Source organism: Amborella trichopoda, chromosome 9, assembly GCF_054954075.1.
Source record: "Amborella trichopoda isolate Santa Cruz 75 chromosome 9, AtrichopodaSantaCruz75HAP2 v2.0, whole genome shotgun sequence".
In the NCBI taxonomy this organism is placed as follows: domain Eukaryota; kingdom Viridiplantae; phylum Streptophyta; class Magnoliopsida; order Amborellales; family Amborellaceae; genus Amborella; species Amborella trichopoda.
The window spans coordinates 1,422,743-1,446,516 of NC_142344.1; the positions used below are offsets into that span (position 1 = coordinate 1,422,743).

General features: G+C 35.6%; 2 protein-coding genes and 2 non-coding genes across 4 annotated transcripts; 1 reads left to right on the top strand and 3 right to left on the bottom strand.

Moving 5' to 3' along the window:
• Positions 1–2,375: 2,375 nt before the first annotated feature.
• Positions 2,376–10,950, bottom strand: LOC18437566 (succinate--CoA ligase [ADP-forming] subunit alpha, mitochondrial). The gene is made up of 7 exons (XM_011626328.3): positions 10,652–10,950; positions 6,836–7,045; positions 5,706–5,876; positions 5,456–5,579; positions 3,990–4,051; positions 3,249–3,330; positions 2,376–2,795 (listed from the first exon to the last, which is right to left on the bottom strand). The coding sequence occupies exons 1-7, from the start codon at positions 10,880–10,882 to the stop codon at positions 2,656–2,658; spliced, it is 1,020 nt and encodes a 339-aa protein (XP_011624630.1). The 5' UTR covers positions 10,883–10,950; the 3' UTR covers positions 2,376–2,655.
• A 3,603-nt stretch (positions 10,951–14,553) lies between these two features.
• LOC18437567 (Pentatricopeptide repeat (PPR) superfamily protein) lies at positions 14,554–16,823 on the bottom strand. Its single transcript, XM_006847772.4, has one exon. The coding sequence runs from the start codon at positions 16,388–16,390 to the stop codon at positions 14,783–14,785; it is 1,608 nt and encodes a 535-aa protein (XP_006847835.4). The 5' UTR covers positions 16,391–16,823; the 3' UTR covers positions 14,554–14,782.
• Positions 16,824–18,440: 1,617 nt separating this feature from the next.
• TRNAD-GUC (transfer RNA aspartic acid (anticodon GUC)) lies at positions 18,441–18,512 on the top strand. The gene has a single exon. It is a non-coding gene; the product is annotated as a tRNA-Asp (tRNA).
• A 1,680-nt stretch (positions 18,513–20,192) lies between these two features.
• Positions 20,193–22,811, bottom strand: LOC18437569 (uncharacterized). The gene is made up of 3 exons (XR_016040935.1): positions 21,336–22,811; positions 20,896–21,077; positions 20,193–20,593 (listed from the first exon to the last, which is right to left on the bottom strand). It is a non-coding gene; the product is annotated as an uncharacterized LOC18437569 (transcript).
• Between the last annotated feature and the right edge of the window lie 963 nt (positions 22,812–23,774).

The window sequence follows — 23,774 nt, forward strand, 5'->3', positions numbered from 1 at the left end:
TGTCGATTTACACTTTTTTTTAAGCTTTAAACTTTATAAATAAAGATGGAAATATATTTTAAGGCTATCACAAAGATTTCCAACATTGAAACCACATTTCTTGATACTATTTGAAAGTAGGTTCTAATTTGATTGTTTAGAGCCTAGGCTCTATACAAATTGCACCCTTGTCTATATTGTCTATTTTCAAAAAAATTATATATTTATAGATCTACTTGATTTTAACTATTTTTTTAGTTTAAAACTTGATAATTAGAGATGAAAATATATTTTCAAATAATCCTAATATTTTTTTACACTAAAATTACATATTATGATAAATTTTAGATATGTGCCTTAATTGAATTGTTTAAGGTTGCAACTTTATAGAAACACGCCCTTTTGAAAATGGAAAAGGGGTTTTGTATTTTACGATAAGATCATATGCCCTTAATATAAGGGAGTCCAAATCTCTATATGGTGATTGGATTCGCAATTGGATGGCCAAGATAGTGCCATTAACCAGGCTTGAAGGCAGCAGGATTTCAAATCTGATGGCTAAGGATGATTGTTAGCGTTTAAATATCAAAGATGAAAGGACTAATAGTATACAATAGAAAACTTCTCAATGACTTAAATGTCGATACAAAAAAAAAATTTCCAATTCTAAAAGAATTGGACATGAATAATAAAAGAGTTTTAAATTCTAAAAAAAGAAAAAAAAAAACCCATCTTGTAATACATTATATAAACTTCTATTTCCAATGCTTTCAGGCTTATATCAAATTTCAAAATGTTCAAGTATATATCAAGAGTAAAAAAAATTCATGACTTCTTAACTTTTTTTCTTTCTTTTCTTTTAGAATTTTAAATTTCATAGGTTTTTTTTTTTTTTTAGAATTTTAATTTTCATAATTGGGGTATATGGCCTTTCGTATAGAGTTCACCTTGTTTGTTGTCTATTTTCAAACCATTGTATGGGTTTCTACCCAAAGGCCTCAGGTTTCATTCTCTGCATACTTAAAGTTCCAAGAGAGAGAGCTCAACTTGTGTTTGCAGTGTCCACACGAGTGCAGTATGCACACAAGTGGCCACAAGAGAGAATGGGAGAGCTGAACTCATGTATCCACACCAGAGGAGAGAATCTTATCCTTGGTTCAAGGGAAATTTTATCAAATTGCTCATGACAGATGAATAATTGAACATTTTATCGAATCTTTTAATTTAATTTTAAAATACTAAAGAAACGTATGATCTTGAATTGGAAGAGTTGCAAATAGGTAAAATATTAAATATTTTATCTTAATTCAATATCAAAAACAGTAATATATTCATGATGTTTCCCAAATTTTACTCCAATCACGGAAAAATATTAAATATTTTATCTTAATTCCATATAAAAAACAGTCATATATTCATGATATTTCCCAAATTTTATTCCAATCACCTGTTCACATTGGTATAGGAAAAATCAAACCGGAACACTTAACTGGACATGGGCTTGAAAGCGGTTCAACCGGTCTAACCAATAAACCGACCAGTTCAACCGCTCTAACCAAGTAAATCCCAAAAGATCAAAAGTGTAAAAAAAAATACAAAAAATACAAAAAAATCCAATAAAATATAAAAAATATATCTAACAAATCATTAAACAAAGCAAATCCAAATGAAATTCAAAATTAATAATAAAAAAAAATGAATTTTAAATAATCAATTTGTGCCATGTGTATTTTTGAAAAAAATTTAAAAAAATGGGAAAATATAAAAATAAATATTTATAGGCAAAAACAATTACTAATTTTTTATATAATGATGAAAAACATTTTAAAAAAATACATTACAAACAAAATCCCTTATTTTTTAAAATTTTATATATTTTTTTCAAAAATACTTGACCACCGGTTGAAACCAGAACCGCCGGTGGCTGATTCCGATCTAACCAAGCAATTACCCATTAAAACAGCCAACTTTTCCAACAATGGTTCACATTTTCTTCTGCCCTGCAGTTCACCATCCTAAAGTCAATTGGTAAAACCAATGATTTAAAAAACACCAGGTCGGCACAAAATCACCTAGTCCGACTCAAGAATTCCGATTTTGCATATATATAGAAAAACTGTGAGTGTAGAAAGGAACCGATTATTCTACACAGTAAAATGGCTATTCTCCATGGTAAAACAACGATCTAGACGGCCAACTCATTGATCCAAACCGGTTTTTGGCCTGGTCACTATTTTTTCACATATTTTTTCGTCGGTTCACCATTTTTCTGCGCAATAAACGGCAATCCAGACCACCGATTCACCGATCCAAACCGGTTTTGAGGTGTCAGTTCAGGGTCACCGATCCATTTTTTAAATCACAAGGGCGTTCATGTAACTGCCACAAATCCTTAGTTACCATCAATGGGTCTCTATTACAAAACTTTTATTAATCATCCAAGGCCAGCAGCTGAGAGAAACCATGTCTAAAATCACCACAAAAAAATGCAATCAACATTCATTGACTGCTTGTTCCAAATATCATAAAAAACAAATAACGTAAAGAAGGAAAAATGGAAAGACTGTAAATCCTTTCATGAATTTTTCCAAACAAAAAAAGTAAAAGAACGGCCATGGTCATCATCGCAGTATAAGGAAAACATCTCTCCAACCGAAAACTCATGCAAACATCTCTCTAACTCAGAAGGCCACGCTGCTTGAAAACTTCATGCATAGCAGCTCCAATCTTTGCTGGTGATTCAACAACAGTCGCGCCTACCTCTCTTAGGGTTTTGATCTTATCTTGGGCCGTGCCCTTTCCGCCAGCTACAATGGCTACACCGAAATAAATAAAATTCCATGTCAATATCCCCAAAGATAAAAAAACCTGCCAAAGAATAGTATTGAAACATCATTGAAAAAATATTATTAACAATGCAATATTCGTTTAATGTAATAGTTTCGACAAATATTGTTGAAGAAATTATTTCAAAATGTTATCATTAAAGAAATATTGGATGGTGTACAATGAAAACATACCTTTCGTACACAAAGGTCACAAACATCCCAAGCCGTAAGATGTAAAATCAGACGGCTGGGGTGCGTCAGTTCTCATCACAAAATTTGAGGAAATTTTTTTCGAAATTTGTAACATGGTCAGTGTTCACACCCCCCAGCAGCCCGATTTCATATCTGACGGCTGGGGAGATTATCACCTTCATGTATGAAAGGTAAACGGTCAATTTCTATACTTTTCAAAGAAATATTATCTCAAGAAAAAAAGAATACCTCCAGCATGACCCATGCGACGACCTGGTGGTGCTGTTAGACCCGCGATGAATGCAACAACGGGCTTTTCGGTTCCACTTTCCTGTTAGTATTAGTAATCAACCGAAGCAAGAATCAATATTTTCTCTTTTATCAGAAAAAAGAAACATACTGATTCCATTTATGAAAATAAGAAAACTTGCGTACTAAAAAACTGATATTGATGGGCATGTGGATATCAAAATACCTGGTATTAGATAAACACGTGTTTGAGAAGTATATATGCATTTTACTCTATTATATGGCAAAACTTGCTCCATAGTTTCAAACTCTGATTCACATTCATGTTCAATGGCCATGATATGAAGTCCAATATGAGCCTCAACTATTCAAATGTATACCCAATAAGGCATATTGCTATGGTGAAGAAATCATGAGCACCTATCAAATTGACTAACTAGAACGAAATAAATAAATAACTCACCTCAATGAGGCTTTGTGAGGCATAACTTTGGTAGGGGCCAAGCTAAGGGATTAGGTTTTACGATTAAATATGGTTGTAGATCAACTCTTAGGCCAATCCAGAGAAGGTTTGGAAGGGGCTTTTTATTTTTTCCAACAAGAGTGAAATGTTTGATGTGGCATTGTATTCTCGTGTAGTTTCAGTACAGCAATCACTTTATAAAATATGATTGTAAGATACTGAAGTGTATCCCATCTCATCCTAAGGATACCATATTCAAGTGCACTAAGTGTACAAACCTTTATCAAAGCTGCAGCATCTTCTTCTGCAGTTCCTCCAATCTCTCCAATAAGGACAATACCTGAAATGGAAATACAACTTTTTAAAGAATAATTGGATTAGAAATTTATAGTATCATACTAGAGTAGGTCTAGGTGAATTGATTGTTCAGATGTTTTCAATTGGAAAGAAAGATATTCGAAGCCAAATTAGGTATAGAACTCCAACCACTACGCTATGGGGGGTCACAATTATTTTTCATATATCCAATAAACCATCAAAATAAGCATTTAAGAAATCATGTTGCCATCCAAAACTCAGTATGTAGTGGAAAAGAAAAAAGAAATCTCCACTGTTCTTCCAAAATCACAGAAGAGCCAAATAAGAAATGCCAGGCATGGAAACATAAAAGCAAGACTCAAACCACTGGTTTGTAACCATAACGATAGCACATAACATCTCCATTACTTCACAACGATCTAATCGTGGGTGACAATGATGGCAAAACATTAGCAAGATTAAAATAATTAGAGGTACTGCCGGTCTAATGCAGATAGTACTTATGGTTAACTATTAGACCCACTCAATCAGTTTTAGCTTCCTCTATAAATTGTGACAAAGGTAGTATGAACACATAATGAAGAAACGTGAACTAAATCAGCAGCTCTTTTGACAAGGCCTGAACCAAGTTACAAGAATTGAAAATTTATTCTCTTCCTAGTACAGAATAGAAAGAGAAGCAAAAAACTACCATTACAGTCTCCAAGCAATTCACTATCCAAATTCTTCAATGCTAAAAACACATATAAAGTAGTAAATAAAAACTTGCATCAAGTCAGAAAACTCGCCCAAGTGAACTCGACTCGTTTAGTGGGTGATTTATAAATGAAAAACTAGGGATGTGTTCTACATTTCAGCAAACACTAGGGATGTGTTCCAGTCCCTCAATATATAATTTTTTATGTTGTTTTTTATTAATATATTGCTTTTTCCAATATGGTAGCATCATGGTATACCCTAATAATTAAGCTGGGTTTGATTCCCATAATCCCATTACAGATTTTTTTTCCCTTAAATGTTTCACACAAATATATGAAAAATTCAACGAGTTTTTAAGAGTTAACCATTTGATTTGGCGAGTTGACTCAGTTATGGCAGTGACCAAGTCAGGCACCAAGTTCAAGTTTTTGAATGCTGATTTAAAAATTCGCAGCAATTTAGATATCACTCACTAGACCAACAATACTAAGCCACCCATCATATACAGTTCACTGTTGCAAGCAGTTTAAGAGTCTTAGAGCCTGGAGATTTGTAGCATTTTGAGCTTCCCCTTTCTTTTTGTGCAAAGCACATGTATGTAAAGAGTATTACACGAGTGCATATCATCTGCTGCAAAGGAATGCACAGCAACATAACTATGAAAAAAAAGATGTATCCTAACCAAAAGTCGGTTTATTAATTATTATACTTGATAACCAAGGTGTACCTTCAGTCTGAGGATCTTCAAGGAATTTCTTTATGCAGTCCACAAAGTTGGTGCCATTAAAAGGGTCACCTCCTATACCCACACAAGTAGATTGCCCTAGACCCACAGCGGTGGTTTGGAAAACCTGAAGTAGAAAGGCGATGCAAATCAATTTATGAATGTCACCATGTGTATGCACATATGGATGAACACACACAATCCAAAACAATTAACCTTCAAAACATTCATCTGACCTAATACAGAAACATACCGCTTCATAAGTCAAAGTACCAGATCGGGAAACAATTCCAACACGTCCAGGCTTGTGAATATAACCAGGCATGATTCCAATCTTGCACTCCCCAGGCTTGATGATACCTGGGCAGTTTGGCCCAATCAAACGAGTCTTGGATTGCTTGTTCAGAGCAGCTTTCACACGTACCTGCCATTGAAAGGGAATTGCCACAAGATATTCAAGTTCTGTAACAATGTTTACTGATCAAACACCATACAATCAATGAAGAAAACAATTTGCTAACCATAAAGCATATGACCTTTTAGTCTTGTACCCTAGGTTGCAGGTTCAAATCTATAACTTAAAACTGTGCAACCACTGAGCTGGTAAGGATTACAAACAAGGAAAAATAGAAGGGATTGTATACAATGAGAGCATTTATCTTTGATACAAGGTGGTCACAATTCCTTACAACCATGAGATGTGAAATTTGATAGTTTGGATGTGTCACAAAGTTTGAGAAAAATTCTTTTGAAGTTTAAACTTGGTCAATGGAATAATTGCAACCATCCAATGCCACATCCAATGGTCAACATTAATGTGGCTACCTTGTATCAAAGGTAAATGGTCTCATTCTATACTTTCTCAAAATAAAAAAGGTAAAGAAAGATTCAACGATAACACCCTTATAAGAGATAGGAGAAGATCCCACCCTGCCCTTCTCTTCTGCCAGGGGTGGGGGGTGGAGGATGGGTTGCGGTTTCGGAGGAGGGGAGACTAAACCATAACACCCCATTTTCTTTTAAATAAATAACAAAACACCACACAAGTGCACCTAAGGTTCTGACAAATGAATAAGTATCCTCTTGTTCGGAATACTAACCCCCCCCCCAAGCTCTCCTTCTTTCGCTTCCTTTTTATCCGGCAGTCACCATAAAGAGTAGGTACTTCATATTTCCTCACAAGATATGCCCTTAACCATGCATTGCAAAACATTTGCGTGCCATGTCACACTTACGTGCCACTTAGCCCACAAACAAAGCATAAATAACTAACATAAAAAGTGACTCAGGTACGATATGTGCCAAAAATAGCAAATATGCACACAAAGAGATTCACCAATAATAGAAAAAGAAAAACCACACTTAAAGCGAACAGCACTCTACCATGTCATGCTGGGGGATGCCCTCAGTGATGCATACAATCAGGTCCAATTCAGCCTCCATTGCTTCCATTATCGCTGCTGCAGCAAATGGTGGGGGCACATAAATCACAGATGCATTTGCTTTTGTTTCCGCCTTTGCTTCTGCAACTGAGTTGAAAACAGGAAGCCCAAGGTGCTCTGTACCACCTTTTTTTGGTGTCACCCCACCAACCTATTCGAAAACCAAAAAAGGACAAACATCGACATCAAAGTAAGTCATTCACTTAACTTGGACAAATAATAATAATGATTCAGCAGAGTGAATGGTAAAAGCTATTTTCAAACTAAATCGACTGTTCGGCAATGTAAAATGGCATTGGGAGTCACCCCATAAAATGATAATAGAATCATAAATTTGTACATCTTAAAAATATAAATAAACCTAACTGAATTTTCTTCATTTATTCGCAAAGACAAAATATTGAACTTGATCAAAAGAAACAGCCCGAATAAAACCAGGATTAACACTGTCATACCAAGTTGAGCAAAAAAACAAACAAGAATGCAGTAATTTATCTCTTTCTTCTTCTCAGTATCTAAGAGTTACAAACAAGTAAAACAAAGAAGAACGTCCAGAGTGCCCAGATGAGGCCTGGATGGGCCTCCTTGGGCACACTGTCACTGGGAGGAGTGCAGCAGGTACCAAGGTGGTTGTCTAGCACCTAAGCCTGGGCATTGGCCTAGGTCATGACTAGTCTGAAAGTGGAAAACTCTTTTTGAGACGGAAAAAATCCCTAGAAATTTGAAAATTCATCTCAAACCTTAGCCTTTTCATTAAATTCATTTGAATTATCAAGAAAGGTTCTAAGAAGAATTTTTGGATAGAGCTTGCCATCCAAAACACCAAGGATCATAGATAGGGCAACAAATGTTCGTAAAATCTCTTCTGATTTGAGACCCCTTCTTTCTTTCTTTGAAATGCCTTTTACGGGTTCTAATAGGAGCAGGGATCCAGGATAGAGATATGGTTTTTGCATGGATAAAAATGATAAGAACAAAAATTGCACGACTTCAGTGGTAAAGATACAAATGCATATCTATAGATTTAAGGAAAAATTGCAGTATTAGTGAGGATGTTGCTTCATGAAAGGAAGTTCAGATGTTAGGAAGGAGATACTAGACTATTTGGATGTCTATATCAAACTATTTGGATGTTGTACACATATGGGGACTTATAGCTTCACTGAGGATATGGCGGACCAGGATTCGCCGACCCCAAATAGTTGGGAAAAGGTCTGATGATGATGACACATAAACTGATAGTTTGTATACATTTGCATGCCAATGGTAGAGCAACATGGGAACTTATGATGGATGGTCATCCGAATTTTAGCTTATGCATTTGCCCATAGGTGCATAATAAGATAAGGAGCAGGCTTGAGCAAAATAGGCTCAATGATTTAGTCTTCGTCAAATATAGTTAGAGGCTAAAGGACATGAGAAAAGGGAGCTGCTGCATCCAAAGACATGGATGATGCCATTTGAGTGGTTAGTTGAAGTACATCAAATTGAAGAGGTATTCCCTGATGAAAGCTTGATTTGGGATATTTGAGGAGGCCTTAAGGCAAGTTTCTGACTCTAGAAGGCCAACTAGATCGACAACGACTACTACTATTGCTTCACATGTTTGAGAGCAATGGAGGAGGATGGCCATTCTATTGGAGAGGGTGATGATTCTGATGATAATGACCTTGAATCGAATGGAGGTACTCAAGACGAAGCTAATGATTACAGAAACAATGAAGATTGAAGAATAAATTGTTTCTTTTGTATCTATGATTTTACTTTTATGATTTCCACTACGTTGTGAATTGGAATGTAAATGGATTTGTCATCTTCTTGAATTTCAATATTCGAGTGCTTTGTGGCATTGGACCTGATGTGGAGTCATTACCTTTTCTCTTTGTAGTTGTTTTAGGAAATATCAAAAAGAGTGCACTTTCAATATCTTGGATCGATAATCCAAGAAAATTGAGAGATTGAGGAAAATGTCACATATAAATTAGAGCTGGGGTAGGCCCAAAAGGACATAGTTGGCAGTAGTGAGCAAAGATAAAGGAACTTATAGCCTCACTGAGGGTATGGCCCTTGATAGTGCAGAATGGCGAACCAAGATTCATGTAGCCAACCCCAATTAGTTGGGAAAAGGCTTTGATGATGATGATGATGATACATTCACTGATTTATCACAATTGTCAAATGTGATTCAATGATTCCATTGTGTGTGTGTAGAATGCGTGCATGTGTATTTGTATGTATGTATGCATGTACGCGTGTATCTATATACACGCATGTGTGCATATGCACGCATTTGAATTGCACATATATGCATATGTATGTGCCTAGGGCGCCTTGAAACCTGGGGGCCGCTTGGCGCCAAGGCAGCCAAACACCACCTTGGCTACCTAGCATTGCACAACGTTCTTTAGAACATTGTAAAAGAAAACCAAACCGAAAGAGATTATCACCTCTAAATATGCTATTTTAGAGAGAGAACAAAAAAAAAAAAAAATTCTACTGGACCGCCCAGGTTCTGGGCGCCCGCCCAAGTTCTGGGCGCCCGCCTAGGCGCTGGGCAGCCTGGATGTCCCCGACCGCCTAGGAACCGCCTAGCGCTTTTTGAAACACTGGATCACACTACTCTGGAGGTCCCCCACAACTCACCTTTCCTAATCTCCTTTTATATTCCATGAAAATCCCCTAAGATCTGTATCCTCATTCATAAATCACAATGAAGCGACAAGGTCGATAACCACCTCACCACGAACGATTTAGGTTTAAACATATCTAATAAAACACACAAATCAAACTATCCTCTTACATGGTGAGTTATTATTGAAAGAGGATGACTGATCCCAATGCACCCACTAAAGATATCAAATCCCTCAGCAAAACTCAAGCTCCAACAATAATAAACATGACAGACTATGAAACACCGTCAAAACAATTAAGATAGGAACCAATCAACCATTCACCAAATGGAATGAAAGCTATCGAATTGCCCAAATCAAACCTCTCCAACTCACCCAATATATCATTTGCAATCAAATTGCCTACTCTGTATGTACCCTCTCTAATCTAGCCTAACTAAAATCATTTGTCCTCTACTCATGGCCTTGACATCTAATGCTTAAAAAAAGAGGCAAATTCTTACAAACTAACAACAATATTTATATATAACACTCAGCCTGTCGTGATTATCATAATGCCCAAACATTCACCACGATCATAGGCTCACCTGAAGCCATAGAACACTACAACACTTGGATAAAGCAAAAAAGAAAAAAAAAGAAAAGCAAATTAATTTATCACAAAGACCATTGTGGTTTGTTATATTCAAACGAAGGAAAAGAGTATATGTCATAATCAATCCCCAATTCCCATCGTCAGTCTCAAAATGGAAGAGAAAGTTACATCCTCTCCTAAAATATGGCACAAGAGATAGACACCCAAACAAAAACCGAACCGCATTTCTCATTTTGATTAATAAAACAAACCCAATCACCAAATCACAGTGAAATCAAGCCATGGGAGAGGACTTCAATTGCCATAGGAATAAATTACAACACAATAAAAAATTTACCCATTGATCATACGAATCAAAAGATTAAAGATGACCCATGGTCATAAGAATAAACTAAATCACAAGCAATATGCTCCATATTTTTCATTCAAACTCAATTGTAGAAGCCCAATTATAGAAAACTAAGAGAAACCCAAACCCATATTCATGGTAATACATAACAGAACCATTGTAAATGGGGAATAAAAGAACTACCATTTTTGTTCCATATTCAATCGCTTGCTCGGTGTGGAAGGTGCCATTTTTGCCTGTAATTCCTTGACAAATGACCCTTGTGTTTTTGTCAACAAAGACAGGAGGAGGAGGGCTTGCAGCAGCGGCTGCGAAGCCCCGGGAGCTGGCAAAGGACATGGATCCTTGCTCAGGGAACAAATTTAGGGCAGCCCTTGATGCCAAACCCACCATTTTCACGGCCTTTCGAGCCATGGCCAAAAGCTTCTCTGATCCTCTCTCTCTCTCTCGATCTTAGAGAGACAAAATGGAAGCCTCTTTACAAAATCTCTCTCTACTCTCTCCCTCTCTAAAGGGGCTCAGAAACTATCAAAAAAGACTGCACAGTCCACAAAAGGAGGGGGAGAAGAAAATTACTTTTTAGTTCGAAAATTATGGAAATGACTCCTTATTCTTTTCCCTAATGACGAATATATCCCCGATGGGAGTAAAGATACTCTGATACGTTTCTCTCAATGGTTTAAAAAACGGATCGGTGACCCGGATCGGGCTTCTAAAAAATAGATCCGGATCGACGAATCGACGATTCGGATCGAAAATCGGGTGAATCGGTCATAATAAAGTTTAAAAAAAATTCGAAAAAAATATTAAAATTCATGATAAATATTGTTTTTTAGGAATTCAATAAAAAATGAGGGTACTCCATTAAGAATTTTCATGTTTTTGAATGAATATGCGAATATTGATATGTTCTTTCCCTGCATGAACCGCCATTCAGCATTTAATTTACAGTATTACGTGCTCATCCCTACACTGTTACTGTTAGGACTCGATATGTGAATAATATCGCTGGGATAGGGTGGCCTCAAAATCATCATCTCTCTCATTTTCTCTTTGAATAATATGGATTAAAAAAAAAAAATAACAAATTTTCAAAAAAATCGATCATGGATTAAAAAAAAAATCACAAATTTTCAAAAAATTCTATCATGGATTACAAAAAAAAATTTGATCATGGATTAAAAAAAAAAAATCACAAATTTTTAAAAAATTCAATCATGGATTACATAAAATTCGATCGTGGATTACAAAAAAAAACAAACAAAAAAAAGCAAAAAATTCAATCGTGGATTACAAAAAAAGAAAAAAACAGTTCGATCATGGATTACAAAAAATTCAATCATGGATTACAAAAAACTCTATCATGGGTTACAAAAAAAGCAAAAAACAAAAAATTCAATCATGGATTACAAAAAAAAAAACAAACATTTCGATCATGGATTACAAAAAAAAAACAAACATTTCGATCATGTATTACAAAACATTCGATCATGGATTACAAAAAATTCTATCATGGGTTACAAAAACAACAAAAAAATCGATCATGGATTACAAGAAAAGAAAACAAACATTTCGATCATGGATTGCAAAAAATTCTATTATGGGTTACAAAAAACCAAAAAATTCGATCATGGATTACAAAAAAACAAAAACCATTCGATCATGGATTACAAAAAAATCGATCAAGTATTACAAAAAAATCTATCATGGATTACAAAAAAAAATAAAAAAATAAAAAATTAAAAAAATAAAAAAAATTCAAATTCCGTACGGACTCGCCGATTCCGTACAGTGAATCGGCGATTCACTGTACAGAATCGTCCGGTTCTCTCTAGAACCAGACGATTTCCGATTTTTTAGGCGATCCGGTCCCCTTTTCACGATTTCCGAGTCGAACCGGGCGAGTCCGGTTCGACTCGGCGTTTTTTAAAACACTGGTTTCTCTTATAAGCTTTGTTACTTGGACACACGCAGACACAGGTTCAGACACAAATACAGCTATTTGAGTTGGATGTATCGTGAGGGTTAGATGTGGCAATTAAACTTGAACATACAAATCTTTATGATTGTTATTTTATAATAACAACATAAATCTTAACAGGTAGGATTAAGTAGATCATATTTGTTATATGTAAATGTAGTTGATGCAATAGCAGACCAGACAAATCCAACATAACATGGGTGCGATTTGTATAGTGTCGAGGCTCTGACAATGAATTTAAAGCCTACCATCAAATAGTATCAAGAAATATAATTTCAATGTTGAAAATCTTTATAATAGCGTTAAAATACATTTTCAATTTTAATTATAAAATTTAAGGCTTAAAAAATAGTGTAGAACGAGCATATCTACGAAAACTTCAAAATCTTGAAAATTGATGGTTCAAAAATGCGTTACAAGATGCATTATTTTCAAAAATTGAAATCCATTTTTTTCTCATGTCTATTCATTTCCATGTCGAGATGATCAATTTGAAGACATTTGGACATAAAAACAACCTCTTCTAGTGAATTTTTTAGGTGAGCTCTAATTTGATTGTTTAGAGTCTATATAAACTTTTTCCATATAAATACTTGTTCAACTTCAGTTTTGCCCTATAAATTTTTTTGAAAAATATACAATAAGACCACCTATATATTTGGCACACTAAGAGCACATTAATCTTGACTATTGAATTTGAAGTTGGATGGTTGCATTTCTTCTTTTGATAATACTCAAAGATCGAAACAAAATCAAGAACCATGTCTACTTCCACCACTTTGAGCATGGGTGAAAAAAATGTGGAGGAACGCGGTTACAATTTACAACAATGTTAGGCCTTGCTTGCTCTAATATATACCCCCCATGTACCTAAGATATGAACTATTTAAATTTACAATGCTCTTGGGGGAGCATACTATACATGTACTTCATCAAGCATAAGCTTAGGAAAATTTTTTCATCACAAATTTAGGGAAATACCTAATAATTAAAAGATGGTTATTTTAGATACGGACCCTAAAATTTTAGGTAAAATACAAAATGCTCTTCTTATGGGCGGAAATTATGCAGAAGATCGGTCAACCCATCTTTTTTATTTTTTCAAAATTGCCACTCAATCAACCCTAATTTTGATTTATTTTTATTTTTAGTTTTTTCGTTAGTAGACCAGTGCTTTAAAGGTTGGGGCACTACCCTACTAATGAAAAAACTAAAAAAAAAAATTAAAAATTTGGGTTGACAAAAAGGTGATTTTGAAAAAAAAATAAAAAAAAATGAATTTATTGACCTTCTTTGTAATTTCTGCCGATAGTATATTGTATTTGACCTAAAATTTTAGAATTTATACGTAAATCACTCTTATTTTAAAAAAAAAATGGATTTTGAACTCTCTAACATTAAATCCACCCTCTGCGAATTGGACTGTCTATGTTCAATCCTGACGTATAATCTTTCTCAAGTACATAGAGGCTGTGATTTTGATTTTTTTATTTTATTTTCCCTTGAAATTACTCTTGAAGATGTTAAATCACCAAAAATCGAGGTCCTAAATACTCCAAAACTAAGTTTTACTCAATAGAGTAAACAGATCGTATACTCCGGACTACAAAATCCTTTAGCCTAAAAGTTACCCGTCTTTTAAGATAGCATCAAATTTTTGCCGACCAAATAAAATGAACAATTTGAGTTCATGCCACCATACTTCTACAATAAAAATTGCAACCTTATATGATATATAATGGGCAGATTCAAATGTTTCCACCATTTTTGCTAAAGACAGGGGCTATTGAGGTCATTTTGCGTTGGAGTCAGCACCAGCACTAGCCGCCACCATTGGAGTCTTCCAACTTTTTGGCAGAGGACCACGACCGAGATTTTCAAGCTTTGATTTATGGTGGTTTGTTTTGGAGTTCATTAGAATTCATAAACTTGCTATGGAGAGAGTAGGATGACAATCCCCTGGGAAATTTATTTAAAAAATACTTATAATCCAATATGATTTATTTTATTGTGATCATGACTATTATATCAATTTCCTTATTCATATCTATGAGACTGGATTTTTCCGGAGGATTGTATATCCAATTGGATAGCTTGAGGTATGTCATGAAATTTTAAAAAAAAATTATTGGGCTTTGGCTTTAGTTACAAGTATATTATAATGATTTGATTTGAAATTTAATGGACAAAAATGGTTACGACCTCCTTGTACTGTAAATTATAAGTAAATGGCCTCTTTCTATGCTTTTCCTTTTACATGGCTGGTTTTCCGGTTGAGAAAGCCAGAGAGAAAGATGCCATTACGTAAGTTAGAGAGATGGATATCATGGAACTCATCCTTCCTCATCTGTATCCAAAACTGTCTCCAAACAATCTTGCAACTTTATTTGTCTCCCCAGATCATTCAACATCAAGTATACCTCTTTTGAGCAAGGGTGTGTCCTATCATGAGCAATGAATCTATGAATGGCCCCATCAACCTCAACAGAGCTAAACCCTGGCACCTTCTTCACCCCCCTCATCTCCATCATCTCTCGGGCCTTCCGGGCCTCGTCCCACCGGCTCGCAGCCGCATAAACATTCGACAAGCCAATGTATCGCCCATCGTGGTTGGGCTCTAACTCTATAAGCCTCTTCCCCACTCTTTCTCCTAAGCCAACATAGCCATGCATCTTACAAGCACTTAGCAATGCACCAAGCATTGAACTTGTTGGCTCAAAAGGCATAGAACTTATGAATTCATATGCCTCCATGACCTTCCCAGCTCTCCCCAAAAGATCAACCATGCAAGCACAGTGCTCAACCTTAGCACTCATTCCTCTCTCACTAAGAGCATTGAAGAACCTCCACCCATCTTCAACAAAGCCACCATGAGTGCAAGCACATAGCAATCCAAGGTAAGTTATTTCATCTGGCCTCACCCCAGCTCTCTCCATCTCTCCGAAGAGGCCTAGTGCTTTCTCACTCATCCCATTCATGGCCATCCCATTGATCACGGCGTTCCACGTGAGCAGATCGGCATTAGGCACCACGCGGAACACTCGCAAGGCCTCATTCGGTGCCCCGCACTTTGCATACATGTCCACCAAGGCAGTGCCCAACACCACATTGAGCTTGAAGCCATGGTCACCAATGTATGTGTGCATTGCAGTGCCTGTGGCTAGAGCACCAAGATGTGCACATGCACCCAACGCACTAACTATGGTCACATCGTTTGCTCTCACATTTGAGGCTTGCATCCTATCGAACACAGATAGGGCCTCTCTGTACTCTCCGGCATGGACGAGCCCATCTATCATGGCGCTCCACGTGACTATATCATGCTCGGTCATTACCGCAAACAATGCCTTTGCTTCCTGTATCTTCCCACACTTAGCATACCCATCCAGCATGGTGTTAAAAGAGACCAATGTTCTTTGAGGCATTTCATCGAACACTTTTCGAGCCGGCCAAATGGCCTGGCATGATGCATACATGTGCACAAGAGAATTGGACACAAACGCATCAAATTCTAAGCCGTATTTGATCACTTGAGAATGCAGGACCTCTCCTTGATGAACCCATTGAAGGTGGGAGCAAGCTTTGATGAGAAAAGGGTACGTGTAATGGTCGGGGGCGACGCCTCTTTGAAGCATTATAGCAAATGTAGAGAGAGAAAGGCTTGGTGTTTTGCTTTTGGAGTAGGCTCTGATGATGGTGTTGTAAATGTGAAGAGAAGGCTGGTCTATGCTTTCGAAGAGGCGGCTCGCATGGCCGAGATCGCCAGAGGGAGAGAGAGCATAGAAAGTGATGAGTTGCTGGGCAGAGAGAGAGTCTTGAGAGAGGCCCGAGGTAATGATTTGGGCGTGAAGTAGTTTGAAATCTCTCATGGAATTGCAGAGATGGAGTAGAGAGAAAATTGGGTGGGCGCAAATGGTTGGTCTCGTGGCAGTTGGGAGCATAATTATTCCATTACATCTACCTGTTTTCTTTCTCCTCGTTCTTAGAGGAAGAGAGAGTTGCTAGTCTATGGTGTTTGAAATGTTTCCTTGGAGGTCTTTTTTAGAAAGCTTATTTTTCAGTGCAAAAGCTATATTAAATTTATTTTTCAATTAATAGTACAAATTTACAAAAGCTATATCGATGGACATGTGAGGAAGAAGAAGAAGCGGTTCACCAGCCACTACATCTGTGGATCCCACCTTATTCTCAAACCTAGCGGTTGCTCGCTCTTTGATAAGTGATTCACCGGCCACTAGATCAATGAAAAATCTCTTCAAAATCCGCTTTTGATCAGTGATGCACCAGTCACTACATCTGTTGGTCATAGCTTATTCTCAAACCTGGCGGCTCGGTTGATTGGCACTCTTGTAAGCTCATCTTGCATACAAATTATTAGGGGTGAATTTGATTTACTTTTTTTATACGAAAATAGACTAAAAAACCCTTGGGCTGGCCCTAGAAATCCAAGTGCTTTCCTCGCCTCCATATGACCATCAAAATCCATTTCGCATGTCGCATCATGCGGTTAAAATGAGTCGATGCCACATATTTAGATCCATTTTTTAACTTTACTAGGATGTTGCATTGGACAGAAACCCAATGTCACTGAAAGGAAAATCCTTGTTTTTGGATTTTTTATAAGAATTTGTTTTTATATTATAGATATCAAAACTTTATTTAATTTTTAAATATCTTTTATCAAATTGTGGAATGCTGATAAGACATCCTATTATGTGAGTTATTAGTGGACTAATGACATGTTTAGCTCATTGTATAGGATTAACAGCTTGGTGACAACTTGTTAATCTTAATTAACTGCACTTAAGAAAATTAACACAAAAATTATACTTCGAATGGCTCTTTATAAAAAGAGGTTAGCCCCTCAAACAAAAAATAAAAATAGAGAAAATGATATAGAAAGAGAGATGAAAGGTGAATGAGATTCACCAAAGATGACTATCTAGGTTGACTGTCACCAGATGACTTGGTCTATACAATTTGATATGAAACCTCAAGTCCATCATGTAATTTATATACAGATCCTAGTAAGTTATTTATGAAATTTATTTATTATTTTGTTTATTGGGATTAACACACCGTGTTTCTCTCTTCCTATCATTGTAGAGAGAGAGGATCGTTCATTCTCTCATTATCTCTAGACAAAGAGATATGAGATTTGTGCTCCGTTGGGGCCAGGTTAGAAAAAGAGTAAATTACGTGCCATACTTTTGGCGGGGTCAATTATCAAATAAAGTGTTATTTGTCCAAAATTACAAGCACCATCCACTTCATGCCGCATATTTTTTTTCTCTAAGTGGCCCCCTTGTTTGGCAATGCAAATACCGGATAGGGGTTCTTTTTTTTTCCTAAATTAGTATTGTTGTCTAGTATTTTAATTGCCTAACAGCTCCTACTCGATAAGAAATAAAATTTGAAGAAGAAGAGAGACGAGGCAATCATTTTTGGGGGAAAGGGCTCAGCAAAAAGGACGCCGCCGAAGCACCGAATCTGCCCATTCAGACTTTCGAAAAATATAAACAAATTGGTTCAAAAATTGTAATGCCTAACTCTGTCTAAACCCATTTTTTCTTTGGATTTTCAAAATCAAGAACCAAATCGTCACTACTTACATTACCCATCTCTACCTACTGTCTCTCTTCTTTTTTTGTTTTTCCCCAAAGAACGATTTCATAACGTAAATGGAAAATTGGTTTGGAATCATAATTTTCAAGCCAATTTGTGATCTTCAACCCGTGGCATTTTGGAAGAGATACATAGAATCCAAAAATAGAGATATAAATTACATGTTGAAAATAGATTTTTAATTCCAAAAAAAAAAAGGATACTGGTGTAAGTTTCTCCTCAATTTATCTTTTCTTTTACATTTTAACCAGTGATATCTTAGCCGCCTATATGGATTAAACGGTCACAAAGTTTTAACCACATTTTTATCCACGTGTTTCCATTTTTAGGAAAAAAATCTAAAGTTCCGCCATCGGATAACAACAAGTCGTTGTAGTATAGTGGTAAGTATTCCCGCCTGTCACGCGGGTGACCCGGGTTCGATCCCCGGCAGCGGCGAGCATATTTTATATTTAATACAATGCAATAATATTTTTGCCTGGGCAAAATCCACACTTATTTAAAACCATTTTTTTGCCTTAAAATAATATTTTTTTTATATAATGCAATAATATTTTTCCCTGGGCAAAATCTACACTTATTTAAAACCATTTTTTTGCCTGAAAATAGGATTTCTATATTTATATAATGCAATATTTTTGCTTGGGAAAAATCTACACTTATTTAAAACCATTTTTTTGGCTGAAACTAGCATTTTAGAAAGCCATATTGCTTTCATTTTCCTAAAGAAAGTCATAAAGGGAACATGAAGGATGAGTTTTTCTGTTTTTTTCTTTTTCTTTTTTCCAAAAAATCATGTGTATTTACATTAGAATTTCTTCAAGGATAAAGTTACTATAATGCATGGGCTTTGCTCGATCAAACAGTCACATGCCCTTTCAGTATCTTCTAAAATCAAGATATTGCCGAGTTGTCAAAAAATACCTATAGGTAACGGAAATCTATACGATGGCTCTAAAATCAATGGACAACTCCAAAAATAGAATTTGAAACTAGAAAAAATACATATCTTGTGGATATTTGAACACTTATTTTTATAGTGAAATGGACTATCCAAATAATTTTTTACAATATACCGTATTTCTAGAACTTCAAATCCTAAATTTTTTTCACAAACATAATATTCAAGCCGAGATGATTGATGTAAGGGTTTTCCAATGCTTGAATTGCAATTTTAGATAAACTATGAAGTGAAGCTTTACTGATTTTGATAGTGTTGCGCCCTATCAAACCATTTTCCAAAATATTTAAGTGGAGTAGGGCTACAAAACCACTTATAATTAATTGGCGACGCCATAATTCATTATTTTTGTCGCAAAATTGGTCACATGCCCTATTACAGTGGTTTATTAAAAAGCAAAATCAACTTAAAAACAGAGAGGCCACCATTAGAGAGACAACTTTTGAAGCAACATCCTCCAGAGAAGATTATGTCCCAAACTTTAGTATAATCACCCACATAAAAAAGTGGAAATATTGTTTTTGGCTCTCAGGAGCATATATTGTTCACTTGCTCCATCGATTAGCCTTGACAGTGGGCCAAGCGGCCCGGCCTAAAAGTCACAAGCTGTCGCTCAAGGGCCATGATGGGCCGGACCCACCTGATCCCATTTTTCTTAAATTTTTTTTGTTGGATTGTATTTGACCCAGCCGGCACCATGGTCAGGGCCAGCTAAGATCGGTGCCTTTATTTTTTGGGGGTAAATCAGCAAGGGAAAAAGCTCCTCATTAATAAAATTACATGAATTATAACATTACATTTTACAACCTTACCATAGGGCAATTATGCAGTATTATGATGTAAATAAATAGAAAGAAACCAAGAATCCTAAAACTTCAAAGTAGCATTTCAAAAAAATGTAGTTTTTTTTAGCAAGTAAAGAAAGAGAAAGGTCTGGTCCTGCAAAGCCCAGTTTGAACCGAACCAGGCAAAGCCAAGCTCGATTATAGGAAGTAGGCAGCTCTTTTACACAAAGGAGTTAATGTACAATATGATCCCGTGGGATTCGGAGCAATTAGAATACAAAGAAAGACAAGTGAAAAGGCACGAGACAAAAAGTGTCTTGAGCTTTGCATTGCCACTCGAAACCCGAAAGAAAAAAGCAGGAGGCATCGACGAAAGCAAACAGCTTTCTGGTGTGTAGGGATAAATTAAGAAGCAACACAGTGTCAAATCTGAAGACTTTAAACTACTATTAGCAATGGCAGTTAAATAAGGAGCCTCTTGTCTCAATTTCACTTGACAAAAAAACATACGTTCAAATAGAGAGAGAGAGAGAGCATTGAAAACTAAAGTGCAGTGCGACTATGATTCTTGATGAAGTCTTTGAACTGTCGTAGTTTGTTAAGGCAAGCTTGAGCCCTCTCAATAGCTGAATCCGCGCTATCTCTTCCTCTTGACCTCTCCTCCTCTTTTTCTTCTTTCTTCCTCTTTTTATGCTTGCATTTTCTTCCATTGTTATTATCGCCATTATAGCAATAATCTTTGTCTATTGCCTTTCTCTTTCTATTAGATGAAACTGAAGTTTCAGATGAAAAAAAAGAAAATCAATACTCAGAAAAGGATTACAACTTCTAATTATACAGAGAAACTTAGAAGAAAATCATGTAGCAACAACTAACATATAATCTTTTTTGTTTTTAACGGTAGCTAGCAACAATTAAAATATAATCGACAAATAATTGGAAACTTTGCCATTTCGGAGAGAGAGAGATTCATTAGAGAAAAAATAGGGGATATTCAATCCTTTTGCATCACAAATGCGGCAGTTGTACGAGAGAGAGATTATATAAAGAAAAAACAGGGAGATTTAAACCAGACCTGCAGTAGTTGCAGAGGAAGCAGGGGGGTTAGCCTGAGTGAGCAAAGCTTGAAACTCCTTTTTCAGAAAACCAAATCTATTGGGATGATCACTTTCAAGCTTTTGTAGCTCCTCTCTTGCTTGCTCAGCCACCCATTCACAATCCATAAGAGTCCCAAAAAGAAAATACGCCATTAAAGCTCTGCAACATCACACACCCCCATGAAAAACTCAACCCTCTCACCATAATAGCAAACCACTTTATTGAAAACCAATATACTCTAAAACCTCAAAACCCAATCTTCAAAATATGTGGAACCTTGAAGCCCTGCAACTCAAGCTTCACACCACAAACACTATGAAAGCTCTGCAACTCAAGTTTCACATATCAAATAACCAACCCAAATCAAATGATTCCAAAATCCAAACCAACTGGTTTAGAAGTTCAAAAACAACTTACCCAAAGGAAGAGAGGAAATGCAAGATTCAAAAGAGCAACGCCATTAGAACTCTGCAACTCAAAATCCCGCTGAAAGCTCCAGAGCTCTGCAACTCAGACCTTTTCACAATGCACAGTGGGTGGGTCTTCGCCAGGTCTTCACCATAATCACTTTATATTTAAAAAATCATAAATATTTCTCGCTTGCGCGTGTACAATCTCCTCGAAACAGTTCGAATAATTATTTGCGTCCGTAGAAACATTTGTTGGTGATCGTTCTCTGTGATCCCGCGGGAGGATTTTGTAATCGCTCCCGTGAATAGTACGTTCCCACTGGATGATAGTGTACAACAACTCCCTCAGGCAAAAAATATCACTATACTTTTAGAGAAATTTATCAAATTATTCTGACGAATTTAACTATTATTCATATCTCTTGATTTAACTTTTATAAAAACTATACAATAATATATGATGGTTTAATTTTTAAAAGCAATACAAAAATACATGATTATGAGTTAGAATAGTCGCAATTGGGCATAATGTTTAGGAGACGGTTTCTATGTGGCAGCCCGCATATTGCAGAAATGCAAGTTTTGTAATAAATATATTTTTAAAATATAATTTGATCCTAATTTTTAGAGAATATATAATATTTAATATGAAGATCGTGAATATGACAAAATATTAAAAATTAAAAATAGTAATTATATTTAGAAAACATTTGAGCCATTAGTTACATTTGTTCAGATGGACCACCTATTTGCATTCATCTTTAACATGGATGCTTTACACTTATGAACAACATATTATAGAAACACGATCGAGCACAAACACAACAATTTTCCTAGTGTTAAGAGGCCGAAGTTTATATAAAATGCCCTCCTTGTGCTGTAAAAGTAAGGTGCAAGTCATGATACTTTGAAAATAACAGCTTGAAAATATACTTCCATTCCTAATTAAGAAATTTAAATTTCAAAAGTAATATATACGAACAGATCAATGAATACTTAAAATTATTAAGAATATAAGATGTAAATAACTAATCACAAGATATAGTATTCTTAAGATGTAAGTTTTTTTATATTCATACATCTTGAGGTTGAGGTGAACAATTGATTTTTGAGATGTAATTTACTTTTACATGTAGAATAAAAAATAAATGATTTTTAAGATGGAATTTACTTCTGCATGTAGAAGAACACTTTCTTCTACATGATTTTTGAGATGTAATTTACTTCAATAGTATGAAGTTGATACCTTACATAATTCTTTTTCAATGTTAAATACTTATTGTCTTACAAGTATTATGACTTTTTTCAATTTTTATCCTGATTTTTAGGATGCATCTAAATATCAGTATAACTAATGTTTAAGGAATAAATTATAGAATTTGAGTTCTCAAACACGATCTCGCCCCCCAAAAAAGCGAAAATTTAGTTTAAATTTTTTTTTTTCTCAATGTTGCTATTGGGTGCAAAAGAAGTGAAGCCCCAAAGCATGAATTCCAAAAACACAGAACCTCACGCAGTTACTTTTAAACAAGTGAATGCACACTATGCTCCGGGGGGAGCAGTAAAGTAAATATTTGTGGGTTTTTCACCGAGCAGTAAAGTAAATATTTGTGGGTTTATCGTGAGGCGCTGGCGGCGGCGCCGGTACCGAGAGAGAATGGACAGCTCTTAGCCGTTTCCCTCTCTAAGTTTTGGCCGGTTAGAAAGCTCGACTCGGGACCGAGTCATGGGTCCTGAAAGAGACGAGTACGATAAATTCGGCTAAAAAAATAAAAAAAGGGAAACGTTTATATAAAGCTGAGGCTCTAAACAATCAAATTAAAGCCTACCTCAAAAATTGACTACAAAAAATTGTTTTGGTGCTCAAATATCGTCAAATTGATCATCTTGACAGTCAATTTTCAAGATTTTCAAGTTTTCATAAATCTCTCGATCTCCACTTTTTTTAAGCTTTAAACTTTATAAATAAATATAAAAATATTTTTTTAAGTCTATCAAAAAGATTTTCAGTATTGAAATCACATTTTTCGATAGTATTTGAAGGTAGGCTCTAATTTGATTGTTTAGAGCCTAGGCTCCATACAAACCACACCCATATAGAAAAATATATGTTTAAAGTAAGATTAAGCAAAACAGTTTATAATAATTTTTTAAAAATAGTAAAATAATAGATCTCAAAAATCAACTTTTGAACTCGAAGATAATTCAAAAAAGATGGAAAAATATAAAAATAAGTATTTATAGCCAAAACACTTTCCAATCTTTGCTATTAAACACCCAACTTGGGACAACTCGGGCTGAAGCCTGAATAACTCGGCCGAGTAGAAACTTCTCTAGTCGATTTTTCTAACGATGGTTTTGGCATCTCTTTCTCTTTCTTTGAGTTTGTTTGTTGCTATCGTGCTCTCTCTATGTTCTTGGTTCTATGTAAATCGTGACCATATGT